This window comes from Scomber japonicus, chromosome 3, assembly GCF_027409825.1.
Source record: "Scomber japonicus isolate fScoJap1 chromosome 3, fScoJap1.pri, whole genome shotgun sequence".
NCBI classification, from domain to species: Eukaryota; Metazoa; Chordata; class Actinopteri; order Scombriformes; family Scombridae; genus Scomber; species Scomber japonicus.
The window spans coordinates 37,879,983-37,895,351 of NC_070580.1; the positions used below are offsets into that span (position 1 = coordinate 37,879,983).

Here is a 15,369-nt window from a genome sequence, read left to right on the forward strand (position 1 = left end):
GATGAGCTCAGAGGAAGAGAGGAACACCTTCTAGATTTAAACACATCAGTCGGTCACTGACTGTGTGCTGACTGTGTGTAATACATGGAGTAACACTGCCATCTGGTGGTCATTTACTGTAATAACACACAAACACATGGAGTAACACTGCCATCTGGTGGTCATTTACTGCAATAACACATAAATACATGGAGTAACACTGCCATCTGGTGGTCATTTACTGTAATAACACATAAATACATGGAGTAACACTGCCATCTGGTGGTCATTTACTGTAATAACACATAAATACTTCTTTCCTCTCTCCTTCTCTCTTTTTTCCCTTCCTTCTTTCCTTCCTCCCTTCTTCTTTTTCTTTCTCCCTCCCTCCTTCCTTCTTTCCTTCCTCCCTCCTTTCCTTCCTTCCGTCCTTCCCTCCTTCCTTCCTCCCTTCCCTCTTTCCTTCCTACCTCCTTCCCTCCCTCCTTCTCTCTTTCTTTCCTCCCCCATACCTTCCTCCCTTCTTCTTATCCTTTCTCCCTCCCTCCTTCCTTCTTTCTTTCCTCCCTCCTTACCTTCCTTCCGTCCTTCCCTCCTTCCTTCCTCCCTTCCCTCCTTCCTTCCTTCCTTCCTCCTTCCCTCCCTCCTTCTCTCTTTCTTTCCTCCCCCATACCTTCCTCCCTTCCTTCCTCCCTTCTTCTTATCCTTTCTCCCTCCCTCCTTCCTTCTTTCCTTCCTCCCTCCTTACCTTCTTTCAGTCGGTCACTGTGTGCTGACTGTGTGTAATACATGGAGTAACACTGCCATCTGGTGGTCATTTACTGTAATAACATATAAATACATGGAGTAACACTGCCATCTGGTGGTCATTTACTGTAATAACACATAAATACATGGAGTAACACTGCCATCTGGTGGTCATTTACTGTAATAACACATAAATACATGGAGTAACACTGCCATCTGGTGGTCATTTACTGTAATAACATATAAATACTTCTTTCCTCCCTTCCTCCCTTCCTTCCTCCCTTCTTCTTTTCCTTTCTCCCTCCCTCCTTCCTTCTTTCCTTCCTCCCTCCTTTCCTTCCTTCCGTCTTTCCCTCCGTCCGTCCTTCCCTCTTCCTTCCTCCCTTCCCTCCTTCCTTCCTTCCTTCCTTCCTCCTTCCCTCCCTCCTTCTCTCTTTCTTTCCTCCCCCATACCTTCCTCCCTTCCTTCCTCCCTTCTTCTTATCCTTTCTCCCTCCCTCCTTCCTTCTTTCCTTCCTTCCTCCTTTCCTTCCTTTCGTCCTTCCTTCCTTCCTTCCTTCCGTCCTTCCCTCCTTCCTCCCTCCATCCTTCCGTCCTTCCCTCCTTCCTTCCTCCCTTCCCTCCTTCCTTTCTTCCTCCTTCCCTTCCTCCCTTCCTCTATTTTGTTTTTTTCTGGGGCAGATGGAGATGTGACTGCGTGCTGGCTGTGTGTAATACATGGAGTAACACTGCCATCTGGTGGTCATTTACTGTAATAACACATAAATACATGGAGTAACACTGCCATCTGGTGGTCATTTACTGTAATAACACACAAATACATGGAGTAACACTGCCATCTGGTGGTCATTTACTGTAATAACACATAAATACATGGAGTAACACTGCCATCTGGTGGTCATTTACTGTAATAACACATAAATACACGGAGTAACACTGCCATCTGGTGGTCATTTACTGTAATAACATATACATACTTCTTTCCTCTCTCCTTCTCCCTTTCCTCCCTTCCTTCTTTCCTTCCTCCTTTCTTCTTTTTCTTTTCCCCTCCCTCCTTCCTTCTTTCCTTCCTCCCTCCTTTCCTTCCTTCCGTACTTCCCTCCTACCTTCCTCCCTCCTACCTTCCTTCCTTCCTTCCTCCTTCCCTCCCTCCTTCTCTCTTTCTTTCCTCCCCCATACCTTCCTCCCTTTCTTCCTCCCTTCTTCTTTTCCTTTTTCCCTCCCTCCTTCTCTCTTTCTTTCCTCCCCCATACCTTCCTCCCTTCTTCTTTTCCTTTCTCCCTCCCTCCTTCCTTCTTTCCTTCCTCCCTCCTTACCTTCCTTCCATCCTTCCCTCCTTCCTTCCTCCCTTCCCTCCTTCCTTCCTTCCTTCCTCCTTCCCTCCCTCCTTCTCTCTTTCTTTCCTCCCCCATACCTTCCTCCCTCCCTTCCTCCCTTCTTTTTATCCTTCCTTCCTCCCTCCTACCTTCCTTCCTTCCTTCCCTCATTCCTTCCTTCCTCCTTCCCTCCCTCCCTCCTTCTCTCTTTCTTTCCTCCCCCATACCTTCCTCCCTTCCTTCCTCCCTTCTTCTTTTCCTTTCTCCCTCCCTCCTTCCTTCTTTCCTTCCTCCCTCCTTTCCTTCCTTCCATCCTTCCCTACTTCCTTCCTTCCTTCCTTCCTCCCTGCCTCCCTCCCTCCTCCTCTCTTTCTTTCCTCCCCCATACCTTCCTCCCTTCCTTTCTCCCTTCTTTTCCTTTCTCCCTCCCTCCTTCCTTCTTTCCTTCCTCCCTCCTTTCCTTCCTTCCGTCCTTCCCTCCTTCCTTCCTTTCTTCCGTCCTTCCCTCCTTCCTTCCTCCCTTCCCTTCCTCCCTCCCTCTCTCTTTCTTTCCTCCCCCATACCTTCCTCCCTTCCTTCCTCCCTTCTTCTTATCCTTTCTCCCTCCCTCCTTTCTTCTTTCCTTCCTCCCTCCTTTTCATCCTCCCGGGTCAAATTGACCCCGTCTGTTTTCACTGTTCCTTCTTTCCTCTCTCCTTCTCTCTTTCCTCCCTTCCTTCTTTCCTTCCTTCCCTCCTTCCTTCCTTCCTTCCTTCCTCCCTCCCTCCTTCTCTCTTTCTTTCCTCCCCTATACCTTCCTCCCTTTCTTCCTCCCTTCTTACTTTCCTTTCTCCCTCCCTCCTTCCTTCTTTCCTTCCTCCCTCCTTTCTTTCCTTCCGTCCTTCCTTCCTTCCTTCCTTCCTTCCTTCCTCCCTCCCTCCCTCCCTCCCTCCCTCCCTCCCTCCCTTCCTCCCTTCTTTTTTTCCTTTCTCCCTCCCTCCTTCCTTCTTTCCTTCCTCCCTCCTTTCCCTCCTTCCGTCCTTCCCTCCTTCCTTCCTCCCTCCTACCTTCCTTTCTTCCTCCTTCCCTTCCTCCATTCCTCTATCTTATTTTTTTCTGGGGCAGATGGAGATGTGAACGCCATCTGGTGGTCATTTACTGTAGTAACACATAAATACTTCTTTCCTCTCGCCTTCTCTCTTTCCTCCCTTCCTGCTTGCCTTCCTCCCTTCTTCTTTTTCTTTCTGCCTCCCTCCTTCCTTCTTTCCTTCCTCCCTCCTTTCCTACCTTCCGTCCTTCCCTCCTTCCTTCCTCCCTCCTACCTTCCTTCCTTCCTTCCTCCTTCCCTCCCTCCTTCTCTCTTTCTTTCCTCCCCCATACCTTCCTCCCTTTCTTCCTCCCTTCTTCTTTTCCTTTTTCCCTCCCTCCTTCTCTCTTTCTTTCCTCCCCCATACCTTCCTCCCTTCCTTCCTCCCTTCTTCTTATCCTTTCTCCCTCCCTCCTTCCTTCTTTCCTTCCTTCCCCCTTACCTTCCTTCCTCCCTTCCCTCCTTCCTTCCTCCCTTCCCTCCTTCCTTCTTCTTATCCTTTCTCCCTCCCTCCTTCCTTCTTTCCTTCCTCCCTCCTTACCTTCCTTCCGTCCATCCTTCCTCCCTTCCCTCCTTCCTTCCTTCCGTCCTCCTTCCCTCCCTCCTTCTCTCTTTCTTTCCTCCCCCATACCTTCCTCCCTTCCTTCCTCCCTTCTTCTTATCCTTTCTCCCTCCCTCCTTCCTTCTTTCCTTCCTCCCTCCTACCTTCCTTCCTTCCTCCCTCCTTCCTTCTTTCCTTCCTCCCTCCTTTCCTTCCTTCCGTCCTTCCCTCCTTCCTTCCTCCCTCCTTCTCTCTTTCTTTCCTCCCCCACACCTTCCTCCATTCCTTCCTCCCTTCTTCTTTTCCTTTCTCCCTCCCTCCTTCCTTCTTTCCTTCCTCCCTCCTTTCCTTCCTTCCTCCCTCCTACCTTCCTTCCTTCCTCCCTTCCCTCATTCCTTCCTTCTGCCCCCCCCCCTTCCTCCCTCCTTTCCTTCCTTCTTCCTCCATTCCTTCCTAAGGTAACCTAACTTGACCCTAACCACTAGAGGGAAATTCAAACTTGACACAACCCTACCTTTGTAATAGTGAAGTGATAAAAAAATAAAATTAAAATAAATTAAAATACTATATGCGATAAACACTCTCTGAAATAATTTGTAATGATATAAATCTACAATATGCATACATTCCTTATACAAGTGTGCAATATCCCTAAAACAGACTTTTACCAGTAATACATTATTTTGAAGTATTTTTACATAGTTTATATTAATACTTTTACTTAATTAAACTCTGAATACTGTTTCCACTGCTGCAGCTGCAGGAGAAAGACTGCCCTCTGCTGCTGCTTTACTGTAATAACACATAAATACATGTAGAGACCTGCAGCAGCTGGATGTTAATAACAAGCTAAACTCTTTAATTACATAAGTCTCAAGTTTATTTTATTAATATAGCAACCAGACTTTGCACCAAAGTGCTTCTTAAAGGCAAACACATATGTGCACATACAGGCATAAAAAGGAGCAAAATCAAAATAGAACAAAGTTTAAGCACAAATTTAAAACCTAAAGAAATCAGAGAACAAATGAAACAGATTCAAATAAAAGCCAGAGAATAAAAGTTAGTCTTTAAATGCATCTTAAATGTATCAGCAGTCTCTGCATTTTTGCATTTTCTAGTTTTTTTGGACAGTCATAATAACCACAATAAAAGACACATTTTTGTTTATATAGATTTTACTCAATTTAAGTGATTTTGGTCCTTTTTTTTTTAAACGTTTCTTTCCATGAACAACAACATAAATACCTTTATACAAACCGTAGAAACTAAATATGCAGGTCATGATGTTCTGTACTGTACAGATTAAATCACATGAAACCTGTTAGTCTGTTATCTTTAAACTTGATGGTATGTATGTTTGAGTGCAGGAATGAAACACACCCTGTGTTACTGTGAAGCTACAACATTTATCAGAAGAGATCTGACAAAGCTCCGCCCCTCACCTGACTCACCTGAGACAAACCAGGAAACAGTTTATTGTTGGTCTCTAAAGAGACACACAGACTGAAAAACAGAGCATCAGATTCACCTTCAGACCAAACTAACAACTTCCTCTGAGTGAGTACAGCTACAGGAGAGAAAAGTGGAAAACTAGAACTCTGCTGCTTCAACCTGCTGACTCTCCACACACTGAAGGTGAGTTTGACTAAAAACTGGAGTCACTCTGAAAGTAAATGTCAATGAAGTTAGTAGAGGAGGGAGGGGAGCCATGACTGACTGTACTTTCTGTCTGCTGTATTTTCAGCTTCACTCAGAGACTAAATGGCTTCCAGATCAGAGGAGGATCTCTGCTGTCCGGTCTGTCATGAGGTCTTTAGAGATCCTGTTCTTCTGTCATGTAGCCACAGCTTCTGTAAAGACTGTCTGAAGAGCTGGTGGAGACAGAAACCAACACATGAGTGTCCAGTTTGTAAGAGAAGATCTTCAAGGACTGAACCACCTCTTAACCTGGCGTTAAAGAACCTGTGTGAGTCCTTCTTACAGGACAGAGATCAGAGAGCTTCAGAGGCTCTCTGCAGTCTGCACTCTGAGAAACTCAAACTCTTCTGTCTGGACCATCAGCAGCCAGTGTGTCTCGTCTGCAGAGATTCAGAAAAACACACCAACCACAGATTCAGACCCATCAATGAAGCTGCACCACAACACAAGAAGGAACTTGAGGAAACTCTGAAGCCCTTAAAGGAGAAGTTAAAGGTTTGTGAAGAAGTTAAAGTGAAGTTTGATCAAACAGCAGAACACATTAAGGTCCAGGCCCAACACACAGAGAGGCAGATTAAGGAGCAGTTTAAGAAGCTTCACCAGTTTCTAGAAGAGGAAGAGGAGGCCAGGATGGCTGCTCTGAGGGAGGAAGAGGAGCAGAAGAGTCAGATGATGAAGGAGAAGATGGAGGCTCTGAGCAGAGAGATAGCAGCTCTTTCACACACAGTCAGAGCCACAGAGGAGGAGCTGAGAGCTGAAGACGTCTCATTCCTGAAAAACTACAAGGCTGCAGTGGAAAGAGTCCAGCGCTGCCCCCTGCTGGATGATCCACAGCTGCCCTCAGGAGCTCTGATAGACCAGGCCAAACACCTGGGCAACCTGGCCTTCAACATCTGGAACAACATGAAGGAGATGGTCTCCTACACTCCTGTCATTCTGGATCCAAACACTGCTAATCCAAAACTCTTTCTGTCTAAACATCTAACCAGTGTGAGATGTGAAGAAGAGAAACAGCAGCTTCCTGATAATCCAGAGAGGTTTGATGATTACTCTTCTGTCCTGGGCTCTGAGGGTTTTAACTCAGGGACTCACAGCTGGGATGTCGAGGTTGGAGACGTTAAATACTGGGAACTGGGTGTGTTATCAGAGTCTGTTCAGAGGAAAGGAATGATACTGTCTGGATTATGGACAATATGGTTCGATAATGATAAATACTCAGCAGAGTCACCATCAGATTTCTACACTGATCTCCCAGTGAAGAAGAAGCTCCAGAGGATCAGAGTGAATCTGGACTGGAACAGAGGAAATCTGTCGTTCTCTGATCCTGATACTAACACACACATACACACCTTCACAGACACTTTCACTGACACACTGTTTCCATACATTAGCACTAATGTTAAACTGAAGATTTCTCCACTGAAGGTCTCTGTGACAAAACAACAGGTGTGATGGATGTCTGTAGTTTGTACATAAAGTGATGTGTATGTTTCTTTAAGGACTGCTGGACTGTTCAGTATTGTGTTAGGTGATTGGTTAGATGTGTGTTCTGTTGACCAAGAGACAGCGTTTTCAGCACGGGTCATTTTTCCTCTTTCTTTGGCTTTTTCAGGATCTTTAATTCCACCACTAACTAAATAATAATCTGTGTTTCTGTTGATCTGTTTCTGAGAGCAGGACCTCAGTCTGAGAGCTCATAAAGTTCTTCATCTAAATCTTTGGGGCCATTTTCATGAATGGAGCTTCTCTACAACCTGCTGGACAGATGACCTTATATGGTATTTTGAGGGCGTCATTCATGTTAATTTACTCTTCTCAGGAACACTCGTTCATTTAGAACAAGTGGGATTCATTATGTTTACGAAGGTCATTTATGACTGTTTCATGGTGATACTAGTATTATATAAAGTGTTATCATAAATTCAGTCTCACACAAAAGGTATGACGGATTTAAGAAAAAAAATACAGACATGTTCTTACATCTGGCCCAATGAGAGTTTATTTTCTGAGCTTCATGCAGGTCATGATGTTCTGTACTTTAGACATAAAATCACATCAAATCTGTTAATCTTTAGTCTTTATAGTTGATGGTTGGTGTATTGTTGAACTTTGGACTGAAACACCCCCTGTGTTACTATGAAGCTACAACATTTATCAGAAGAGATCTGACAAAGCTCCGCCCCTCACCTGAGACAAACCAGGAAACAGTTTATTGTTGGTCTCTAAAGAGACACACAGACTGAAAAACAGAGCATCAGATTCACCTTCAGACCAAACTAACAACTTCCTCTGAGTGAGTACAGCTACAGGAGAGAAAAGTGGAAAACTAGAACTCTGCTGCTTCAACCTGCTGACTCTCCACACACTGAAGGTGAGTTTGACTAAAAACTGGAGTCACACTGAAAGTAAATGTCAGTGAAGTTAGTAGAGGAGGGATTCAATCCGTCCTGTTCGGTTCAATACATAAAAGAGACCCGTGACAGTTCGGTACACCTGTCATAAAACTTTTATTTTCAATTCTTGGTCCTTGTACGTGCACGTTGTGCATGTAGAGATACTCAGGACTAGAGGGCTGTTACACAAGAGCAGGATTCAGAAATCCAGGATAACTGAAAAGGCAAGGCTCGACAAAGTGTCATCAGTTCATTCTGGCTTAATCTGTTGCATGTTCACCAGGCCAGGATGAGGATATGAAGCTATGTGAAGCCAGGTCTAAGTCATTCATTTAAGTGTGTGTTCATGGCTTTCTTAAATAGACTCGATCAATCAGATTTACTGATGCAGACATGGAAAAACACGAGCTGCACATTTCTCACCAAGTGAGCAACAGCTTCCAGTGGAAACTAATGAGGAGCTGAAACATAAATGTTAAAAGAGGAATAAGTCTGACGTAATTAAACTGAGAGGAAAAGCCTGAAAGACTAATTACAAACATTTAACAGTGCAAAAAAAAAAAGCCATATGTGCAAATATCTCTCTCTCTCTCTCTCTCTCTCTCTCTCTCTCTCTCTCTGTCTCTGTCTCTGTCTCTCTCTCTCTCTCTCTCTCTCTCTCTCTCTGTCTCTGTCTCTGTCTCTCTGTCTCTCTCTCTCTCTCTCTCTCTCTCTCTCTGTCTCTGTCTCTCTGTCTCTCTCTCTCTCTCTCTCTCCCTCTCTCTCGCTCTCTCTCTCTCTCTGTCTCTGTGTATGTATGTGTAAATGAATTACTTAGAGGTCAGGGAAGGTGTTGAAGACATGCACCAGTGATTTCAACAGCCTACCAAATCTGGTAGATCAGTAAACAGAGCCTTTATGCAGATTTCCAGCATCTATAACAGAATATAAGAACATGCTTCTTATGAAGAAACGTAGTGAAACACAGATCATGTGTGGATGGTGAGGGCTCTGAGCTGCACGCTGCTGAACTTTGGGACCCAGCAGTCTGCACAGAAAGCTCCTCTCAGTATTAGAGCTTCTTCATCTAACATGTTAACATCCAAACAAGGGCAAGCTGTTGTGAAGACAGAAACATGTGAATAGGACTTTATATATTGCACTCACTGACTTCATTAAATCCATCTTTGCTTCATCAGCTGTTTCTAATCATCTGAAAACCTGCAGTAATATTCATCAAACCTCCGACCTCAATATGAACTACAGTCTGCATAAAACGATATGACAGTAAGCTAAGCTAATAATGACTGCAGATGATCATGAAAAATATAATTATGACTTATTAAATGATAATGTATCTGTGGTATTTTAATGCAGGCTAATAAAACTGAGACAAGCTACAAACAAACAGAGAACCGTGATATAACTTTGAAACGCATTTATTTCCAACCGGAGTGACATTTTGTGATTTGACCAAATCTGTGATTTTACTTATTTTTACATTTAATATTTCCTCTACTAGTGTGAGTAATAGTACGCTGTTGATTCAAAGTATAAACGGCAAATAACCTGCTGGATGTTAGAGTTAAAATAATATTAAGATACAGAACCGAACCGTTACCGTGGACCAAAAACCGTGATGCAAACCGAACCGTGGGCACATTGTACCGTTGCATCCCTAGAAGTTAGTAGAGGAGGGAGGGGAGCCATGACTGACTGTACTTTCTGTCTGCTGTGTTTTCAGCTTCACTCAGAGACTAAATGGCTTCCAGATCAGAGGAGGATCTCTGCTGTCCGGTCTGTCATGAGGTCTTTAGAGATCCTGTTGTTCTGTCATGTAGCCACAGCTTCTGTAAAGACTGTCTGAAGAGCTGGTGGAGAGAGAAACCAACACATGAGTGTCCAGTTTGTAAGAGAAGATCTTCAAGAACTGATCCACCTCTTAACCTGGTGTTAAAGAACCTGTGTGAGTCCTTCTTACAGGACAGAGATCAGAGAGCTTCAGAGGCTCTCTGCAGTCTGCACTCTGAGAAACTCAAACTCTTCTGTCTGGACCATCAGCAGCCAGTGTGTCTCGTCTGCAGAGATTCAGAAAAACACACCAACCACAGATTCAGACCCATCAATGAAGCTGCACCACAACACAAGAAGGAACTTGAGGAAACTCTGAAACCCTTAAAGGAGAAGTTAAAGGTTTGTGAAGAAGTTAAAGTGAAGTTTCATCAAACAGCAAAACACATTAAGGTCCAGGCCCAACACACAGAGAGGCAGATTAAGGAGCAGTTTAAGAAGCTTCACCAGTTTCTAGAAGAGGAAGAGGAGACCAGGATGGCTGCTCTGAGGGAGGAAGAGGAGCAGAAGAGTCAGATGATGAAGGAGAAGATGGAGGCTCTGAGCAGAGAGATAGCAGCTCTTTCACACACAGTCAGAGCCACAGAGGAGGAGCTGAGAGCTGAAGACGTCTCATTCCTGAACAACTACAAGGCTGCAGTGGAAAGAGTCCAGCGCTGCCCCCTGCTGGATGATCCACAGCTGCCCTCAGGAGCTCTGATAGACCAGGCCAAACACCTGGGCAACCTGGCCTTCAACATCTGGAACAACATGAAGGAGATGGTCTCCTACACTCCTGTCATTCTGGATCCAAACACTGCTCATCCAAAACTCATCCTGTCTGAAGATCTGACCAGTGTGAGATATGGTGGAGAGAGACAGCTTCCTGATAATCCAGAGAGGTTTGAGTTGGTACCGTCTTTCCTGGGCTCTGAGGGCTTTAACTCAGGGGCTCACAGCTGGGATGTCGAGGTTGGAGATAATAAATGCTGGAGACTGGGTGTGTTATCAGAGTCTGTTCAGAGGAAGAGATTCATACAGTCTGGATTATGGACAATAGTGTTCTTTAAAGGTAAATACTCAGCATATTCACCACCAGCTCCCTCCACTGTTCTCTCAGTGAAGAAGAAGCTCCAGAGGATCAGAGTGAATCTGGACTGGAACAGAGGAAATCTGTCGTTCTCTGATCCTGATACTAACACACACATACACACCTTCACACACACTTTCACTGACACATTGTTTCCATACATTTACACTGATGATAAACTGAAGATTTCTCCACTGAAGGTCTCTGTGACAAAGCAACAGGTGTGATGGATGTCTGTAGTTTGTACATAAAGTGATGTGTATGTTTCTTTAAGGACTGCTGGACTGTTCAGTATTGTGTGAGGTGATTGGTTAGATGTGTGTTCTGTTGACCAATCAGAGATTAGTACCATAGAGGGGTAATTTGGGGCAGTAATCAGTGAAGGATGGCGACCAGAGTTATATTGAGCTGCAGTCACAATTATACAGTGCTGAGTGTGAGTTTTGGTTTATTAGTTATATATATTAAGACAATTTATTGATATTTCACATTTTGTGTATAATTAGAGATTGTGAGAGAATTTGTATTTTGTTAATTTCCACTGGATTGTTGAGGACCACACGTAGATGATGATAGAGGTGTAGCCTACATGGATATATTTGGGTTTCTAATTTTGACAGTTTCTAATTCTGTACATATTTAAAGTGTCATCTGGATTAATAGTTTGTTATATCATGTTACTATTTCAGGGGATTTATATTAATCAATAAAATAGTACATTCAAATAATTTTATGTTAAATACAAAACAATGAATTAAAAAAAGTCACAAAACGTTACAAAATCCAGATTATGTACGAGAGCCATAGTCATCAGAGCATTTTTTAGTTTGATTTTGTATCTGGGCAAAGAGAGAATCAGTAAATGCAAATGTCTATTCCATAACTGGGCTCCATGTTATTAGTGCCGAAGTTATTCCCAAAAAAACGGGAAAATTCTCCATTGGAAATGAATGGGAATTCTTTTTTACACTCGCAAAATTTCACCTTTTTTCGGAGTCACCTTGCTCTCTCATACCTGCATGTACAAATGTGATTCAAACTTTAAAACGGAGGAAAACTTGTGCTCTCTCCAAAACACCAAACAGTTTTTACATAACATGTAAACTTGTCAAACTATGAGCAGTCAAGCGAGGAGTGGAAATCACTTTTTCTTCAAAGTTAGAGTGGAGTCAGTTAGCTTGAGTGAGAGAAGCAGTAAAAAATAACCTTAATTTTTATTTTTAACTCGAGCTCACGGCCAAACCGTAAAAAGGAGACAAATAATGTTTGGTCAAAATGTAGACATAGGTGTTGGGATTCATGAAATGTGACTTTGACAGGCGGGGTCTGCACAAAATTTAAACGGGGGGACGAGACCGGCAGCAATACCTGTCTCACTCCCCATTGACTCAAATGTAATCGTCTCCTTTTTTCAAAAGAATCTCACTCTGTGTTCACACTGAGCTTACTCGCTCATTTTAAGGAATGTCTGAATAAAATAAACAATGTCAGAATCTGCCGGCTTCTGTGTCTCTCACGGTGTTTTCGGTTTTTGGACAGGAGTTACGGTTTTCTCACAGTTTGCAATTGTTCAGGACCTTGTTAGAAGCCAAATTCTGAGAATTTTTTCCAAGCAGATCCTCACACATCGCCGTAGCAACCGTAGAACCTTAGCTGCCCTTAGCAACCGCAGGGCCTTAGCAACCTGTCACTGGGCAGAAACTGAGCTACTTTATTCTGATTGGCTAATTCCTGTCTGTTTGTTTTGCCAGTTAACTGAGCTAATTCATTTAATGGAGATTAATTCATGTTTACTGAAGACACAATACATAGTTTTATTGTTTGTATTGTAGTTGTGTGATTTGTGGTGTATAAAAAGATTCAACATTTATCAATAGAAGATGAACAAAATGTACATAATTATAATGAGTAATATAATTTCATACAACTAAGTACTTTAAAATAAAAAAGTATAATAAAATCTACTCTCTTAATGATAAGATATACTTCATTATTTCATAACACTGATGTTCCTGTCTGTGAAGAAATTAAGTAGACTTTACTTAATTAGTTTAAATAAATATTATTTATGCCATTTAACAATGTAGGTGGATATATCAGTCATTTAAATTGACAGTTGAAACTATGATATCATGCAAACTGACAATATAAATATTAGAGGCTGAAACTACAAAGTGACTTGTACACAGTTACTTTTCCACAAAGCAAACTGAATATTTATTAATTACTTTATTGATTTAATTGAAATATTGATGATTGAGGTTATGATTTGGCTCCCTGACTGATGAAACCACTAGTGAGACGTTTTTGGCATCTAATTCATGTTAAATAATTTCTTTGTTTTAACCTCTGTGACGTCTTCACAACAGCTGAGACAGCATTTACAGCACGGGTCATTTTTCCTCTTTCTTTGGCTTTTTCAGGATCTTTAATTCCACTAACTAAATAATAATCTGTGTTTCTGTTGATCTGTTTCTGAGAGCAGGACCTCAGTCTGAGAGCTCATAAAGTTCTTCATCTAAGTCTTTGGTGCCATTTTCATGAATGGAGCTTCTCTACAACCTGCTGGACAGATGACCTTATATGGTATTTTGAGGGCGTCATTCATGTTAATTTACTCTTCTCAGGAACGCTCGTTCATTTAGAACAAGTGGGATTCATTATGTTTACGAAGGTCATTTATGACTGTTTCATGGTGATACTAGTGTTATATAAAGTGTTATCATAAATTCAGCCTCACACAAAAGGTATGACGGATTTAAGAAAAAAAATACAGACATGTTCTTGCATCTGGCCCAATGAGAGTTTATTTTATAAGCTTCATGCAGGTCATGATGTTCTGTACTTTAGACATAAAAACACATCAAATCTGTTAATCTTTAGTCTTTAAAGTTGATGGTTGGTGTATTGTTGAACTTTGGACTGAAACACACCCTGTGTTACTGTGAAGCTACAACATTTATCAGAAGAGATCTGACAAAGCTCCGCCCCTCACCTGACTCACCTGAGACAAACCAGGAAACAGTTTATTGTTGGTCTCTAAAGAGACACACAGACTGAAAAACAGAGCATCAGATTCACCTTCAGACCAAACTAACAACTTCCTCTGAGTGAGTACAGCTACAGGAGAGAAAAGTGGAAAACTAGAACTCTGCTGCTTCAACCTGCTGACTCTCCACACACTGAAGGTGAGTTTGACTAAAAACTGGAGTCACACTGAAAGTAAATGTCAGTGAAGTTAGTAGAGGAGGGATTCAATCCGTCCTGTTTAGTTCAATACATAAAAGTGATCCATGATAGTTCGGTACACCTGTCATAAAACTTTTATTTTCAATTCTTGGTCCTTGTACATGCACGTTGTGCATTTAGAGATACTCAGGACTAGAGGGCTGTTACACAAGAGCAGGATTCAGAAATCCAGGATAGCTGAAAAGGCAAGGCTCGACAAAGTGTCATCAGTTCATTGTGGCTTAATCTGTTGCATGTTCACCAGGCCAGGATGAGGATATGAAGCTATGTGAAGCCAGGTCTAAGTCATTCATTTAAGTGTGTGTTCATGGCTTTCTTAAATAGACTCGATCAATCAGATTTACTGATGCAGACATCGAAAAACACGAGCTGCACACTTCTCACCAAGTGAGCAACAGCTTCCAGTGGAAACTAATGAGGAGCTGAAACATAAATGTTAAAAGAGAAATAAGTCTGACGTAATTAAACTGAGAGGAAAAGCCTGAAAGACTAATTACAAACGTTTAACAGTGCAAAAACTTACAGCCATATGCGCAAATATCTCTCTCTCTCACTCTCTCTCACTCTCTCTCCCTCTCTGTCTCTGTGTATGTATGTGTAAATGAATTACTTAGAGGTCAGGGAAGGTGTTGAAGACATGCACCAGTGATTTCAAAGGCCTACCAAATCTGGTGGAACAGTAAACAGAGCCTTTATGCAGATTTCCAGCATCTATAACAGAATATAAGAACATGCTTCTTATGAAGAAACGTAGTGAAGCACAGATCATGTGTGGATGGTGAGGGCTCTGCACTGCACGCTGCTGAACTTTGGGACCCAGCAGTCTGCACAGAAAGCTCCTCTCAGTATTAGAGCTTCTTCATATAACACGTTAACATCCAAACAAGGGAAAGCTGTTGTGAAGAAAGAAACATGTGAATAGGACTTTATATATTACACTCACTGACTTCATTAAATCCGTCTTTGCTTCATCAGCTGTTTCTAATCATCTAAAAACTTGCAGTAATATTCATCAAACCTCCGACCTCAGTATGAACCACAGTCTGCATAAAACAATATGACAGTAAGCCAAGCTAATAATGACTGCAGATGATCATAAAAAATATAATTATACCTTTTTAAATGATAATGTATCTGTGGTATTTTAATGCAGCCTACAAACAAACAGAGAACCATGATATAACTTTAAAACACATTTATTTCCAACCGGAGTGACATTTTGTGATTTGACTAAATCTGTGCTTTTACTTATTTTTACATTTAATAATGCCTCTACTAGTGTGAGTAATAGTACGCTGTAGAAAGTAGAAACGGCAAACAACCTGCTGGATGTTAGAGTTAAAATAATATTAAGATACAAAAACCGAACCGTGGGCACATTGTACCGTTGCATCCCTAGAAGTTAGTAGAGGAGGGAGGGGAGCCATGACTGACTGTACTTTCTGTCTGCTGTGTTTTCAGCTTCACTCAGAGACTAA

At 42.3% G+C, this 15,369-nt stretch overlaps 2 protein-coding genes across 2 annotated transcripts; both read left to right on the forward strand.

Annotated features, from left to right (window-relative positions):
• Positions 1–5,284: 5,284 nt before the first annotated feature.
• Positions 5,285–6,886, forward strand: LOC128355648 (nuclear factor 7, brain-like). The gene has a single exon (XM_053315971.1). The coding sequence runs from the start codon at positions 5,414–5,416 to the stop codon at positions 6,800–6,802; it is 1,389 nt and encodes a 462-aa protein (XP_053171946.1). The 5' UTR covers positions 5,285–5,413; the 3' UTR covers positions 6,803–6,886.
• A 2,597-nt stretch (positions 6,887–9,483) lies between these two features.
• LOC128355656 (E3 ubiquitin-protein ligase TRIM35-like) lies at positions 9,484–11,139 on the forward strand. Its single transcript, XM_053315981.1, has one exon. It carries the CDS (start codon positions 9,484–9,486, stop codon positions 10,867–10,869), a length of 1,386 nt encoding a protein of 461 aa, XP_053171956.1. The 3' UTR covers positions 10,870–11,139.
• The last annotated feature ends 4,230 nt before the right edge of the window (positions 11,140–15,369 follow it).

Coding starts and splice junctions, on each gene's coding strand:
- LOC128355648 (XM_053315971.1), top strand. CDS start 5,414: ATGGCTTCCAGATCAGAGGAGGATCTCTGCTGTCCGGTCTGTCATGAG.
- LOC128355656 (XM_053315981.1), top strand. CDS start 9,484: ATGGCTTCCAGATCAGAGGAGGATCTCTGCTGTCCGGTCTGTCATGAG.